A 16,486-nucleotide genomic window follows, 5' to 3' on the forward strand; every position below is an offset into this window, starting at 1 on the left:
GTTTAAAAGTCCTTATATATATGGAAAAATGCCCATATGCTCATTGTTTTCCTATTCCTATCATGTTTCTGGCCTAAAATTGTACTTGATCTGGAAAATAATGTATCTTACTGATGTACTTGGCAGCTCTCTATCCTAATTTGACTTTACATGTTTAGAGACTTTAAGTAAGCTCCTCTTCCAAAAAGTCTACCTTAGTGAAATGATTTAGCAAACCCACTTCCCCAAATAGTAAGCACTTTGCCCCCATCCTGTTGACTTAAATCAGCAACACACTTGGAATGTCTGCTTTTTCAGCAAACAGGAGGTAGCAAATTAGCAGTAGAGTGCTAGTCAAAGCCGACAGGAGCATCAGGGACTAACAGACAACTAAGCAAAAGGATATGAAGAGCAAAAATGCCATTTAAAATGTAGGGGCAGGGGCACCTGGGTGGCTCAGTCGGTTAAGCGTCTGACTTCAGCTCAGGTCACGATCTCGCAGTCCGTGAGTTCAAGCCCCGCGTCGGGCTCTGGGCTGATGGCTCGGAGCCTGGAGCCTGTTTCCGATTCTGTGTCTCCCTCTCTCTCTGCCCCTCCCCCGTTCATGCTCTGTCTCTCTCTGTCTCAAAAATAAATAAACGTTAAAAAAAAAATTAAAAAAAAAAAATAAATAAAATGTAGGGGCAATAGAATTATCAGTTGTTGGAATGACATTTTGTAATCTTCATTTATTTGCTTAACATTAAGTAATGATCATTCCTTATGTTCTATGTTATGGTAAGACTTTAAAAAGGTGGAGATTTTGGTACAAGAGGAAAAAAAAGTCACAGATCTTTAAAACTATCAGGCACAATTCCTGGGATCCTATTTCAGTTGCAGAGTACATACTTCAGAGTGTGAACCACCAAGATCTATGTAAGATGCTGTGGTCTCAGGGGAACATCCATCTTGTACAAGGAGAGGTCTTTGATACCCTCCTCTGGTCATATAGTCAAAACCAGGCTGCATGAGCAGGCTCAAAAGCAGTAAACCAAGGAAACATAACAGGAACCAGGTGCAAACCATTAATCTGTACTATTTCTATAAACAGTGCTGACAAGCTAGTTCAAGTTGTCCCCTAATCTGTGACCCTTGCAGGGGACTATATTAATCACTAGTTGATCTATTTCATTTAGGTTTGGCAAAGGGTTAGCTATATGAGTGTTCCAGGTGTTCCCAGGGATAAACAAAGGGCTGCAACAGACCAGCTGAAATTAATCCATACTTATACATTCCACACACCCCAGTCCTGGTTAAGCTTTCTTAATTAGACTTGTCAGCATTCTTCTTTCTGCATCTTTTTTTTAACATTTATAGAACAGAAAAACAAGAAGGATAAACATCAAAATATTAATCATTAGTGGAGTAGAGTGGCAGAAATGCAGGTATAACTTTAAAGAAACATTACAGTCTGCCAAATACTGCAGACTTGTTTTTATTCATGTATAAGCTTCACAACTTACCTCTTTCTACTATAGAAATTTTAATTTTGTGAAATGTATTAATAAGTTGATGCTGTGTAACAGTTATCAACTAAGTGTAGTTTTTTGATCAGTTGCTTTCATCAGAAGAACATCAGACTGTCAGTGATAGGTATGTAAGTCCTTTATCTTTTACTTGGTCTCAGTTTCCTAAGTATTTTTCCTTGATTATTATTCCGCACCCACAAAAACATGGTGTGGAGGCAGTAGGACACAGGCTACTATGACTAGTCAGGCATGCAGAAGACATTTTAAGTTCCTGTATCCAAGCACTTTTCTTAATAGATCATCACTTAGGTTAATAGTCACACACTGGTCTTTGGCTCTGCTGTTGAACGAATTATTTTGTATGCATTTTAGTGGAAATAGTATCCTAATTTTGCCTCCCCAGAGGGATCTTCTAGAATATACAGAACCTGTAAAAGAAAAAGGAGGATTAGAATTATTCAGAGGATTTATCCCCTAGATGTTATTGGCGTCATCACGACATGAGTACCTGCAGATTAAATCATTCTTTAAACTCCTGAAAACCATCTTGGACCTTCAGCTTCAAATGAAGGAGGCAATTTCTGCAGGCCTTGTGGGCATGTGTAAATATAGCTCAGAGTGTTATTCTCTTGCTCTTGGCCTCTTACAAGGTACAGAGATAATGTTAGCTTTCTTCTTTTGTATTCATTTATTGGCTCCTTTTTCAGAGTCATTTTTACCCAGAATTTGGCCCCTGATTTAGAAGACTGTCATCAGCAAAGATGACTGATCACTAGAGCTGGCAGCAGTATGAGACTGGCCAGTGCTCTCCCCTTTGTCCATTCCCAGTGAAGTAGGGGTGGATAAGTGCACGCTTACAGGACTCTCTGGTCCTCCCATTAATCCCAGTTTAGACAGGTAGAAATAGAAACAGCCTTTTCCATCACTCCTCAAATTAGAGGTATTGTTTTGGTGTCATGTTTGCAATTGATCCATGTCCCTGAACTACAGGATCAGGTAGAGAAAAAAAATTTTTTAGAAATGCAGAATAAATTTTTGTCAGTTCCTGTGTTATTACCTCTCTTCATCTCTCCCTTACTTCCCCTGCAGTATCTCAACAATCTATCCACTGTTGATTTCCCCCTTTAATTACATGCCGGTCATATTTTAACACACATTCCATCATACAAGCCACAGAAAGAGATGTGCCCAATGTAGAAAATAAGTTTTTCCAAATGTTCCAATTTTCAGTTCATCTACTTTGTGTTTGGTAAAGTACATAAGTCAGTCTATTGTATATGAGGCTTCTTAGCAAACTTGTTGAACTGCACCTGCAGCAACATGGGTTTCTTTATCAAATGATATATAAAAAGGGACTCTAAATTGAAACAGTTTCTGCTGAGGATGTATAGATCCAAAATCAGTGTCTATTCTGGATGAAACCTGCTACTGTCCACCTGGAACCATAGGTCATAGTCCAGTGTTCCTCTATGTAAATAGTATGTTTTCATTTCATATCTTAGGTATATACCTAGGAGTGGAATATCATGGGTCATCATAACTTTAATGATTAACTATGAAAGGAATTGCTAGACTATTTACCAAACTGATTGGACCGTTCTGCATTCGCACCATTGGTATATGAAGGTTCTGATATCTCCACATTATCACCAGCACTTGTTATCTGACTTTTTGATTCTGACTATGCTAGTGGAGTGGGATAGTAACTCATTGTGGTTTTGATTTGCATTTCTCTGATGACTTAAGACATCAAGTTTATTTTCATGTGCTCATTGGCCATTTGTGTATCTTTGGAGAAAGATACATTCAAATCCTTTGCTCTCATTTTTAAAATTTGAGTTATTTTGCCTTTGTATTATTGAGGGGTTTGGGTTTTGTTTTTCTTTTTAGGGAGAGAGAGAGTACAAGCAGCGAAGAGGGAGAGAGACCGAAGAGAATGTCAGGCAGGCTTCATGCTCATTGCGGAGCCCTAAATGGGGCTTGATCCCATGACCCTGGGATCATGACCTGAGCTGAAATCAAGAGTCAGACATTTAACCATCTGAGCCACCCCAGTGCCCCTTATTACTGAGTGTTAAGAGTACTTTATATAATGGTCTGTGATCAATTCTGAGTTAATTTTGCATATATTATGAAGTGAGGCCCAGCTTTGTTCTTTTGTATGTGGCAGTCCAGGTTGTCCCAGCACCATTTATTGAAAAGACTTTTTTGTTTTTCACTATTGAATAGACTTGGCAGCCTTGTTGAAAATAAGCTGACCATACATGTATGGGTTTATTTCTGGACTTTCAGTTCTGTTTCATTGATCCATAGATCTATCCTTGAGCCGGTACTATGCTCTGTAGATTATCATTGCACTGTAGTAAGTTTCATACTCCAGACATGTGAGTCTTTCTACTTTATCCTTCTTTTTCAAGATTGTTTTTGATTTCCTGGATGCCTTACACTTTGTAGGAATTTTAGAATCAACTTGTCAGTGTCAGGATTCTGACAGGAATTGCATTGAATCTGTACATCAGTTTGCAAAGTCTTTTCATCTTAACAGTGTTAATTAAGTCTTCTGATCCATGACATGGGATTTTGTTCTCTTTGTGTGGATCTTCTTTATTTTTATAATTTTTTGTTTGTTTTTGTTGGTTTCAGAACATAAGCTTTGCAGTTTTCATTAAATTTATTTCTATGTATTTTTATGCTATTATGAATAGAATTTTTTTTTTAAGTTTATTTATTTTGGGAGCGAGCGAGTGAGCACACATGTGAGTAGGGGATGGGGAGAGAGAGAATCCCAAGCAGGCTTCTTACTGTCAGCACAGAGCCCAACATGGGCCCCAAACCCAATGAACCTTGAGATCATGACCTGCGCCTAAATGAAGAGTCAGATGCTTAATCAACTGAGCCATCCAGGCGCTCCTGAAGTTTTTTTCTTAATTTCATTTTTGGATTACTCATTGCAATCCAATAAAAATGAGTTTTTGTGAATTGATCTTGTGTCCTACAACCCCAGTAAACTCATTTCTTAACTGTTAGGGGTTTTTTTTTAGTATTTTTAGAACTTTCTGTGTAGGAGATCATGTTATCTATGAATAGACTTAGTTGAACTTCTTCCTTAGCCTATCTGGAATGGTTTTTCCTTTTTCTTGCCTAACCACTCTGTCTAGAATCTCCAATACAATGTTGAATTGAATAGATAAGTAGTAGACCTCCTTATCTTCTTCCTGATCTTAGGGTCAAAGCATCTAGTCTTTCACCGTTAAGGATAATGTTAACTATGAGTTTTTCATAGCTTCCCTTTAAAGCCATTACATTTTAGTAGCTACTAAGCCACCCAGTGTAATTATTCTCAAAGTTCTTTTTTTTTAAATCTTATTTAGTGTTAATGTTTCCTTTGTTGTGAATTCAGGAAGAACTGGGCTAGGTCTAGGTCTTTGACATTAGAAACCCATATCAGTACAACTATGTAGTATGAAACAAAACTTATGGCTATGGCTACAAGAGTGGAGAATTATCTGAATTGGCCTTTGAGTCATACCGGTTCACATTGGGCCAGTTTTGTTGGGAAGGCAAAGAAAATACTACAGTAATTCAAACTGATCAAGTTAGCAATGATGTTAATCTAGCTCATAATGTAACTGCTATTTGGTATAACAGTGATGTATTTGATAAAATTAATTTTAAAACACTCAGTAATATTAATGAGGATGCCTGATCATGCCAGTTTTATTCAAAATAGTATTAGAAGTTCTAGCCATAACAATTAGGCAAGAATAAGAAAAGGCATCCAAATTAGAAAACTATTTGCAGATGACCTATAGAGAAAACTCTAAAGATTATCAAAAACTGTCAGAACTAATAAATTCAGTCAAGTTTCAGGTTACAAAAATAATACCCAAAAATCTGTTGCATTTCTATACACTAATAAACTAACAGAGAAGTTAAAAAAAAAAAATCATTTACAATCACATTAAAAAAATAAAATACCTGGGAGTAAGTTTAATGAAGAAGCTGAAAGACCTGTGTAGTGAAAACTACAAGCCATTGGTGAAAGAAATTGAAGACACAAATAGGTATTCTGTGTTTCATGGATTAAAAGAGTCAATATTGTTGAAATACCCATATTCCTCATAGCAATCTACAGGTTCATTACAATCCCTGTCAAAATTCCAAGGGCATTTTCACAGAAACAGAACAAACAATCATGAACTTGTATAGAGCCACAAAAGACCCTTAATAGCCAAAACAATCTTGAGAAAGAACAAAGCTGGAGGAATTACACTGCCTAATTTCAAACTATAGTACAAAGCTACGGTAATTAAAAAACAGTGGAAGAGAATTGACAGACCAGAAATAAACCCATGCGGTATATGGTTCATTAACTTAAAACAAAGATGTCAAGAATATACAATGGGGAAAGGACAGTGTCTTCATTAAATGGTGCTGGGCAAACTAGACAGCCATATGCAAAAGAATAAAATTCAACCACTATTTTACACTAGACACAAAAGTTAACGCAAAATGGATTAAAGAATTCAACCTAAGACCCCAAATCTTAAAACTCCTAGAAGAAAACAAGCCATAAACTCCTTGACTGACATAGGTATGGGCAGCGATTTTATTTTTTAATCTCACACCAAAAGTCAAAGCAACAAAAACAAAAATAAATGAGACTACATCATAGTAAAAGCTTCTGCACAGCAACAGGTACCATCAACAAAATGAAAAGGCAATATACTGAGTGGGAAATATATTTGTAAATAATGTATCTGGCAGGGGGTTAATATCCAAAATATACAAAGAACTTACACAATTCAACACCAAAAAAATTAATAATCCAATTTAAAAATAGGCAGAGGACCTAAATAGACATTTTCCCCAAAGAGACACAGATGGCCAACAGACACGTGAAAAGATGCTCATCATCATTAATCATCAGGGAAATGCAAATCAAAACCACAGTAAGACTCACCTCACACCTGCTAGAATGGCCATTATCAAAAAGAACAAGAAATAACAAGTGTTGGCAATGATGTGGAGAAAAGGGAATACTCATGCACTGTTGGTGGTAATGTAAATTGGTGCAGCTACTGTGGAAAAGAGTATGCAGATTCCTCAAAGAAGTAAAATAGAATTACCATATAATCCAGCAATTCCACTTCTAAGTATTTTTGTGAAGAAAAAAAAAAACACTAACTGGAAAAGATAGCTGCACCCTCAGTCATTGCAGCATTGTTTACAATAGCCAAGATATAGAAGCAACCTAAGTATCCACTGACAGATGAATGGTAAAGAAATTATGCACGCAGGCATGCATGCACACTGAAGTATTCAGCCATAGAAAAGAATGAAGTCTTGGTATCTGTGACAAACATGGATGGACTGTGAAGGCATTATTCTAAGTGAAATAAGAGAAAGACAAATCCTGTATGCTTTCTCTTTTATATGGACTCCTTTAAAAAAAAAAAAAAAAACCCTCTCAGATATAAAGAACAGACTGGTGGTTGCCAAGAAGTAAGTGGGAGAAATGGATGAAGAGGATGAAAAGGTTAAGAAAAAAAATGAAATGTACTCTTAAGCAAAGACTACACTTTCAAAAATACAAGAAAATTGAGGCACCTCGGTGGCTCAGTCAGTTAAGTGTCCCAACTCTTCAGCTCAGGTCATGATCTCACGTTTCATGAGATTGTCAGTGACAGCACAGAGCCTGCTGAGGATTCTCTCTCTACCTGTCTCACATTAAATAAATAAACTTAAAAAAAAATGAAAATCGTTTGTGATTGAATTATAGAACATACTGGCTATACCACAACAGTGTGTATCTAAAAGATGCAATAGATAAATGACACTCTCCCAAGAATGAACGTGTTTGACAAAGGCGTTTACATCTCTCAAGAGAAGATGTACTAGGAAAAAACTCCATAGACCTTGGCCTTTTGAACGTACTAGTAGAGCCAACTGCAAAATGAAACCAGTAGCCAGTCCTTTGTCATAGAAATAACTATCTTCTTAATTTCTTCACTTTTGAGAGCAGACATTTATGTGTGGAAACATTTATTAAAGCATAAGTATAGTTTAGAAATTTATAATATCTGGAGTGCCTGGGTGGCTCAGTTAAGCATCTGATTCTGCATTTTGGCTCTGGTCACGATCTCACAGGTTCTTGAGTTCAAGCCCCCATCAGGCTCTGCACTGTCTGTGTGGAGCCTGCTTAGGATCCTCTCTCATTCTGTCTCTGCTCCTGCCCTGCTCATGCTCTATCTCAAAATAAATAATAAGCTTAAAAAGAAATTTATAATATCCAATTGTGCAATAACCTGTTATCAGATATTTTGAAGTTAAAAGGTACATCTCGAAAAGAAATCAAAGTTCAAACTCGAAGGTATCTGAGAACTCAGTCATTTGCATAGGTTTTCTGGAACAAATATATAAAGCACACAAAAGACTTTGAATATGTATTCCAGTTGAGAAACCTTTTGCTTCTCTTTACAGTTACAGAAATAATATGCACTAATATTCAAAGGCGATTTGCTAATAAAACTGTGTTGACCCTAAAAATTTGGTAATAAGTAACCAAATGTATAGGTAATTTAACTTTAAGCCACCATAAGTTCTTTTGATGGAAGGTGATTGGCTAGAGAATGAAATAGATTTAGTTAATAATTGTTACATTGGATCCAGGTACTGGTACATTTCATAAAGTTCAGTTTTTAATGGAAGGAGGAGGTATCAGGTTTATGCATAATTAAGAATAAGTTTGCACTGAAATATTGGCTGCAGTGTTTAACCCTATTCCTCATTGGATGATACAGAAAATTAGTGTTTTGGTGTTAATGTTAATCTGTAAATGCTGTAGAAGATACAAAAAGAAAAATTATGATGAGTGATTATTAAAGCTCGATGAAGGGTGCGGATGGGATGGTGCAGGGAGTGTGGACTAAGTACATGATTAATCTCCTTTGCTAGTTTATTTCTCTGTGAACCTTGGAAGCCGTGGTGCTAACATTTCGCCAACCACGAATGAAATGTCATAACTAGTGATTAATGTAGTCCAATGCTAGGGTCCAAGATAGACTGGGGGCAACTAACACTAGCTTGTCAGCACTGCTTAATAGAAAACATAAATATGAAAGAAATGAGGTGCAAATCACCAATGTTTTGCTTCCGTTCTTTGAGCCTGGTCATGGATACATGATCAGAGGGGTATGAAGACCCCTCCTTGGACAAGACCAAGCTTCCCTGCAACCAGAGTATCTGCACTGTAACTTGAGATTCACAAATGAAAATAAAATGTGTTCCGTGCTACTGAGATGGGATCCTAGGGCCTGTGCCTAGAATATTTGGACTCTTCTAATGTTTCCCTTTGCTTTCTTTATCCTACTATGCTATGACCTCTACTTTTATTAATGTCTTGAGTAGATCCTGACATTATATGACCCAGTTATATGACCAATGCTGTGTAATTGTTATATGTAACAGTGAGGTATGACTGTTTTTGTTGTTGTTCTCAGAGATGGCCACCTAGAACATTTTATTCAGCCAACCAACTGTGTTTATTCAGCTGATACATCACAGAGAACTGTCTTTCTCTTGTATTACAAAAACATAATTATGTTTCTTGATGAATTATATTTGCTTTGTTATGGAATAAACTTTTCAAATTACAGAAATGAATTTTCTTTCAAGTACACAATACATATAATAATTACAGCATCAAGGACTTACAGAATTCTTCAGTAGAAGTTTTGACTGCTGTAATTGGGTTACAGTATTCTGCCAAAATTATGAATGAAATTATTGTAAATCCTATATTGCACAAATGAGACTGCAGTGACCATTCATGCCATAGTTGTACCATATCCTACTGTCAGCATAACAAAACTAGCGATGTTTTCTTCAGGTAGTACAGATCTTATGTTGGAAGAATGTTGACCTAAGATTTTATAGATATGTGTATACTAAAATTCAACAACCTCTTCCCTCGCCCCCCAAAAAGACTTTGAGGGGTAACAAAAAGTCTTAATTAGGCTTAATCATTCTTCTTGGTAATATTGAAAGTATAACTTGTTACTTGTATCTGAGTTCTCTTATTTTTACAGGGGAAACAAGGCAAACACATTTTATATGGCTGCAGTGAACTTTTTAATGCTACACAGTTCATAAAACAGGTAAAGTGTACATTGGTAGTTTGTTTCTTATAACATACCATAACTTGGTGATGATATTTTTCAAAAGAGCAAGTGAATCATCATACTCATTTGAACCAACTGAAGCCAAAAACCATAGGAGCTATAAAAATGTAAGGTTTTAACATGGACTATTATAAAGAAAATTCTGATAAATAATTATTTCAATTGTCCCAAATCTTTGAGAGGATAAATTCAGAAAATTTAAAATTTACCACAGTGAAGTATATACCTCCTAGGTGTACATTCCTGGGTTGTGAGATGTGTTCACTTGAATAACCCAGATTCCTGTTCAAGATACAGAACCATCATACCACAAAGTTCCCCAGTCAATCCTTGCCCTTATTCAATCCCCAAGCAGGTCTTGATATTTTTCCACCATAGATTATGTAATGTATTAGAATGGGCAAAACTAAATGGATTGTTTTTTTCTTGGGTGAACTAGAGGATTCTCAATTTAGTTAATTTTTTTAATGAAGCAGATGTTTATGCTGATTTTTGTTTTGATTACTTTAGGATATTCTTTAGTTTTTCTTTTTTAAAATAAGCATTTAAAGCCATAAAATTAAAAACTCTTGCCAAACACTGCTTTAGCTGCATTTCACAAATGTTAATATATTTTCATCACCATGTTTTATATATATATGTGGGGGGGGGGTGGTTGCATATTTTTAATATACTTGGTGGGTTTTTTTTAATCTCATGTGATTTAGAGATGTTGTTTTCAAGTGTTTAGGGGTTTCCTAAATATCTTATTGATTTCTAATTTAATTCCCTGTGGTTAAAAAACATTCTGCATATGATTTCATTGTTTCAAAATTTGTTTAAATATCTTTTATGGTTTCTCTTACTGAGCACTTCGTGTGCACTTCAAAAAGAACCTGCATTAGGCAGAAGTGGTAAGAAGGGTTCTGTAAATTTCATTTGGGTCATGGGAGTTGACAGCATTACTTAAATCCTCTGTGTCTTTATTGATGTGTGGTTTTGCGGGGTTTTTTTTGGTCTAGTTCTGTCAGGTATTGAAAGACCAGTATTAAAATCTCCAGTTATGTTTGAGGAACTGTTTCTCCCTTCAGTTCTGTCACTCTCTCCTTTTAGTTGTAGGTCAACTTATTGTTAAGCTCTGTTATTAGGTACATACAGATTGAGGATTGCTGTGTCTTCGTGATGAATGCACCCTTTCATTATGCAGTGTCCCTCTACATATCTGGTAATACTCTTTATCTTGAAGTCTACTTTATCTGACATTAATATAGCCACTCTAGTCTTAAGGTTTGCAGGTTATAACTTTTCCATCTGGTTGCTTCAGCTTGCCTATGAATTCATATTTAAGGTGTTTATCTTGCAGATGGGATATAGTTGGAACCTGTTTTTTTTTTTTTTTTTTTTTCAAAACCATTCTGACCATCTCTGCCTTTTAATTGGTGTCTGTTGGTCGGTTAACATCGAATGTAATTATTGATATGATTGGGTTTAGGTTTACCATTGTACTGTTTGTATTCTACTAGTCTTCTGTTAGGCCTTCCTCCTTTCCTACTTTCCTTTGTATTACTTGAATGCTTTTTTATTTTAGCTGTATCTCTACATTATTAATTTAGCATTTGCTCTAGAGATCACAATATATACATCTTTAACTTCTCATAAACTAGAGTTAATATTGTACCACTTGCATTCAATATAGCATATAGACCCATTCCCTCAGCCTTTATTCTGTGATTGTCACATATTTTACATCTGCATATATATCATTAACCTCACAAGACAGTACACAGTGTTACCATTTGTATCACTTCACTCATCTGTATCATAAAGAAGCCTTTCCCTTTACACAGATACGATTTTCAGTGTTCTTCATCCCTACCTTTAGTAGATTTTGATTTCCATCTGTTGACTGCAAAACTTCTTTTAACATTTACTGTAGTTCAGGTATGCTAGCAGTGAATTCACTTAATTTTCTTTTATATGAAAATGTATTTCACCTTTATTCTTAAATATTTCTGCTGAATACAGAATTCTGGATTGACAGTTTTTCAGAATTTTAAAGATACTATTCCACAGTCTTCATTGTTTCTGATAAGAAGTCAATAGTATTCAGATCAATACAATTTTATATGTAATAGGTTATTTTTCTCTGGCTGCTTTCAAGATTTCCTTGTCATCTTTGGTTTTCAGCAGTTATGATGTATTTATGTATAACTTCTTGTGTATTTATCTTGGGGATCACTGAGCTTCTTGAATCTGTATGTTTATATCTTCACCAGATTTAGGGAATTTTCTGTGCTTTTCATCAAATATTTCTGTGTTCAATTTTGTCCTCTCTTTTTGGGACTCCATTCACCTGTATGTACATTTTATATTCTGCCACAACTCTCTGAGGATTTGGGGTGGGGGGGGTTGTTTTGTTTTTAATTAATTTTTTTAGTAGTCTCTACACCTAATGTTGGGCTTAAATATAATTTAAGTTGTACTATCTCCAGATTCACTCTTTGCTTTCTTATCTCTTTTCTACCATTTAAATAATGTTGTATTTACACCATCTCAAATTTTCATTTGGGTTTTTTTTTTTAATATAGTTTATGTTTTTCTGGTTGGATTTTATGTCATTTCATTGTGAGCATATTTTCTATTGTTTCATTGAGGATAGTTGTTATAGCTTCTTTTAAACCCTTGTCTATTAATTACAACACATGGATTCTCTATCTCAGTCTCTCCCCTTTCCCCCTAGAGAATGGACCCAATTTTTCTGTTCTTTCATGTATTAGTTTTAGATTGTATCCTTAACATTGCTGTTTTGGAAACTGAATTCCATTTCCCTAAAGAGTGTTGATTTGGGCCTTTAGCCGGCAATTGACTTGGTAAAATTCACATGTCAAACTCTGTCTCTTGGGCAGCAGCTCACATCTTGCTTGTTAGTCACTCTCATTTGTGCCTGGTTCAAGGTTTTTCACCATAGATATCAGAAAAGTTCATGTGCAAAATTTAGGGCTCCCACACTCTGGACCTCTCCTTTCCTGGATTTCCTCCTCACCTTCAGCGGCTCTAGTTGTCCCCATACTCTGGGTCGTTCTTGAGGTTAAGAGCCACAGAACTCAGCCAGTGCGGGTCTTTCCTTCCAAGTGTCACCTGTGTTCCCGAACCTGCCAGCTTGCAGTTGTTCTTCAGGTGGTTGGTTTTTGCATGTTGTTTAAAGTTTTAATTGCTATCCCTGGGAGAATTAGTCCAGTAGGAGTTTACGCAGCCTCCCAGAATTTGAATGCCTTTTTTCTTTTTAATGATGTTTTAGAAATATCAATTAAAATATGTGGAGAAGTAAACTGTCAGCAGTGAAGTTGTACGTGAAAGTTTTCTTTACATTTTCATACTGAGTTAATATTGATTTTATTCTCAGTGTTTTTGTTTTCCATTAGTTGAATTTGTACCTATAATGTTGATCCATTTTTTTTATTGTGACAGCATTTATTATTACTATTCAGTTTTAAATGAATTTCAGTTGGTGGTGAATCTTCAGGAAAACTTATTCTAGATACAAATGCAATGAATGAAATAATGGAGCTTAGATGTTACCATGATTAAAGAGTACATTTTTAAGGTGTATTTCTTTTGTGACTAAAGTAAAGCTATTTTTATGTTTTGTTTTAGCTGTCACAACTTGGACAGAAATAACATAAAAGAACCTTAATATGAGAAACTACTTGGATAAATGTAAAGACAAAAGTCAAAAGAGCCAGATGTTTTCTTCTTCGTATCAGTGTCCTAACATTGAAACTTAGAGTTAATTTTTAAGGAAATTCTATACTTAATATAATGTATACTAAATAAAAGAATAAAGCATTTCAGAAATAAATTTTTAACATTGTACATTTTCTTTCCTGTTACGTTTGACAAAAGAGAAAGTACTTAGGAAAAGTTTTGCTTGAATATAATATTAAAATATTATAATGGATTTGTTATGACTGAAACCAGTGAAAATTTAAGAATTATGCAAATATTATTAAAAAAATAAAAAGAGTGCCTGGGTGGCTCAGGTGCTTAAGCATCTGACGTTAGCTCAGGTGGTGATTTCACGGTTCATGAGTTTGTGTCCTGCCTCAAGTGATCACAAGACCCGCTTCTCTCTCTCTGCCCCTCATTCACTTGCATCCTCTCTCAAAAAAAAAAAAAAAATGCAAATATTACTTGACTGGTTAATGAATCTCCTACTGGTATTTTTTTTTTTTCTTGTATGCACTTTAATAGTAAAATTACCTCCCCATGGTTTTCTGGTCTGCCATGTTGCCTCTAGACTTTACAGTATCTACTTAAAGTCTCTTCTTCCTCTAGCACACCCAAATACATCTTATCACATAAAATCCCTTCATTGTATAATGACAACAACTAACATCTAGAATGGACAAATACAAAACATTTGTCCCATGAAGATCTAAAAAATATGGAAAATTAAGTGTTAAATTTGGTTCAAACCTTCCTGGTATGCAGCACCAAGAAGGAATGTTGATCAATCATGAAACTCAGCTCTAAGAAAAAAGCAAACCAGTTGCTCCAGAGGAAAACCTCTTACTCCTCTCAAGGCCAGGGAGTTTTGCTCCTAATGAGCCTCATCAAGAGGAATCTCTAATGTTACAGATAAACATCCAGATAATAGATAAAACAGCCAGATTCACGAGACCGACTTTCTCTATTCCTACCCCTCAGGAGTCAGTGCCATCATACAAAGCACAGGTCAAGAAAAAGAGGTCTCTTTGGGTAGTGACCTGCTAACCTGACTTGGTCCTGGGCTATAACTTAAAATCTGGGCTGCTGTAACAAACTACCACAGACCAGTGGCTTGAACAGATTTCACATAACTTGGGAGGTTAAGAAATCCAAGATGAAAGTGCCAAAAGCTCACTGTCTGGTGAGGACCCTCTTTCTGGCTTGCAGACAGACATCTTGATTTATCTTCATATAGTAGAGAGTCCTAGTCCCTTTGTCCTCTCTAAGAGCACTAATCATATCACGGGGGCTCCACCCCTGTGACCTCATGAAAACCTAATTACCCCTCAAAGGCACCACCTCTAAATACTATTATATTGGGAGTTAGAACTTCAACCAAAGAGTCTGTAGGTAACACATTCAGTCCGTAGCACCACATCATCTGCCAAAGTGATCAAAGTGGTTCATGTTCGGGGCTTGAGACAACAATGTTCATCAAGGTGATAAACTCCAGAGAAGATAAAGCAATGTCCCAGTTTCCTTAGTAACAGAGAAGTTAGACTTTAACATATGTTCAGAAAATATTTTTTAGGTTAAAACTTCACGAAAGACACAGGAGGTGGTCTCTTTTCATGTTGTGTTTGCAGCCGAAAATAAGTTAGAAATAGTGTCCTCAATGAATGAACAATTTTTTTCAAGTTTGCCTCAATTCACTTAAAAGAAGACCATTGCAAAGGTTCCGAGAAACGTTTCTATGGGGCCTGTAAAGATTTGGGGCCCTTAAAAAAAAATCTCTGGGGAAACCTTGGCTTTTCTCAAACTGTCCACAGCCAAGCCCCATCTGTCCTGCTGTGAGTTCCCCAGCAGGCCATCCACAATACGGCCAGGGTCACTGTTGATGCTGTCTTGGGCTGGCAGCTCAGCAGGTCTGTCCCCTCAAGCCCCCAGCGTGGCTGATTCAGAAACCAATTTTATCTGCCCCCAAAAATGATTCTTAGAAGAATTGATTACAGTCATGGTAAAGCACAGATCAAGGGTAGAGGTCAATGGGAAAGGGAAATGCTGCGCCTGATGATTTACAAAAGTTACAGCAGTTAATCCTCACAACAGCACTAACAGGTAGGTTACAACACTCAGAAAGTTAAATACCCTGCTCAAAGTCATAGCTGGTACATGGTGGAGCCAAAGCTCCACCCATTCCCTGTGCTCCAAACCCATTCCCTGTGCACTGCTTGAAATCACCTAGCTGAGGAAGCAGAAGGCTTGAAGTCTTGCCAAGCCACTCCAAACTGATCAACCTGACTCTGCCACTTCACCTCTCTCTTTTCTCCGGTGTGGAATGAGGTATACAGAGTAGGGGCATCTTATGGCAGAGCCTTCATAGTAATGCAGCTCACCTGGGCCAGCCAGCTCAGGGTGTTCAACCAAACAACCATCTTACTACTGAGCTCACACACATGAACTGGCAGGAATAGCCACCTGACCAATAGAATTTGAGTAGTTGGGCATAAACATGGGAAAGATCAATTGACTTGGCATAGATGGGGCTCTAAACTAAAAGGAAAAGGCAAAATAAAAAAAGGATTGAAAGGAAATTCAAGTCAAAACAAAATCTGCCTTGAAACGGAAGCTTCCGTTTCATCTCCATCAGGTAACTTTGTACTATAATGAATTATAAGACAAACTCACATGCAAGTAGGCTCACAATCATGACCGTAAAACTTACAGTTTTTAGGTAATAGTCAAAAGAATTTGAAGCTAGGTGTGAAGATTTAAATTTAGTTAAATATATCCAGGTCAGGTGGTGGACATTTGTAGAAATTTTTAATTTTGTTAAAATTGCAAGGTACAGAGCAACCTGGCTCTACAGGCTGATGAGACTGTACTGATGTGACATGGGACTAACGAAAGCAGTAACCTGAATTTATCATTTGTTGTAGTGACCACATCGAAACAGACTAAGCAGAACTAGGAACTATTCAACTTCACTTTGTTCTATTACTCTGGGTTCAACACAATCCTGGAATTTCAAAAATTGATATCCAAAGGGGTCCCTGAATGTTGATGAGTATGTACCAGACTTTATTTATAGCTGCTTTTACAAGAGAAATCTCGATGGTTCTAAATTAT

The 16,486-nt window shown here is 36.4% G+C and overlaps 1 protein-coding gene and 1 long non-coding RNA gene across 3 annotated transcripts in view; one reads left to right on the plus strand and one right to left on the minus strand.

The window, feature by feature from the left end:
• The window catches only part of SCFD1 (sec1 family domain containing 1), a 117,520-nt gene extending 104,012 nt beyond the window's left edge, over nt 1–13,508 (plus strand). For both annotated transcript variants that reach the window (XM_023255623.2, XM_023255624.2), the window contains 2 exons: nt 9,578–9,646; nt 13,304–13,508. In XM_023255623.2, coding sequence (XP_023111391.1) covers nt 9,578–9,646; nt 13,304–13,327 — 93 coding nt within the window. In that variant the 3' untranslated portion in view covers nt 13,328–13,508. The remainder of the gene's footprint in view (nt 1–9,577; nt 9,647–13,303) is intronic.
• LOC123386037 overlaps nt 563–16,486 on the minus strand; it is a 117,154-nt gene continuing 101,230 nt past the window's right edge. Inside the window, exon 3 of the long non-coding RNA XR_006599492.1 lies at nt 563–1,915. This is a non-coding gene — a long non-coding RNA (uncharacterized LOC123386037). The remainder of the gene's footprint in view (nt 1,916–16,486) is intronic.

The sequence above is a fragment of the Felis catus genome, chromosome B3, assembly GCF_018350175.1.
Source record: "Felis catus isolate Fca126 chromosome B3, F.catus_Fca126_mat1.0, whole genome shotgun sequence".
Classification (NCBI taxonomy): domain Eukaryota; kingdom Metazoa; phylum Chordata; class Mammalia; order Carnivora; family Felidae; genus Felis; species Felis catus.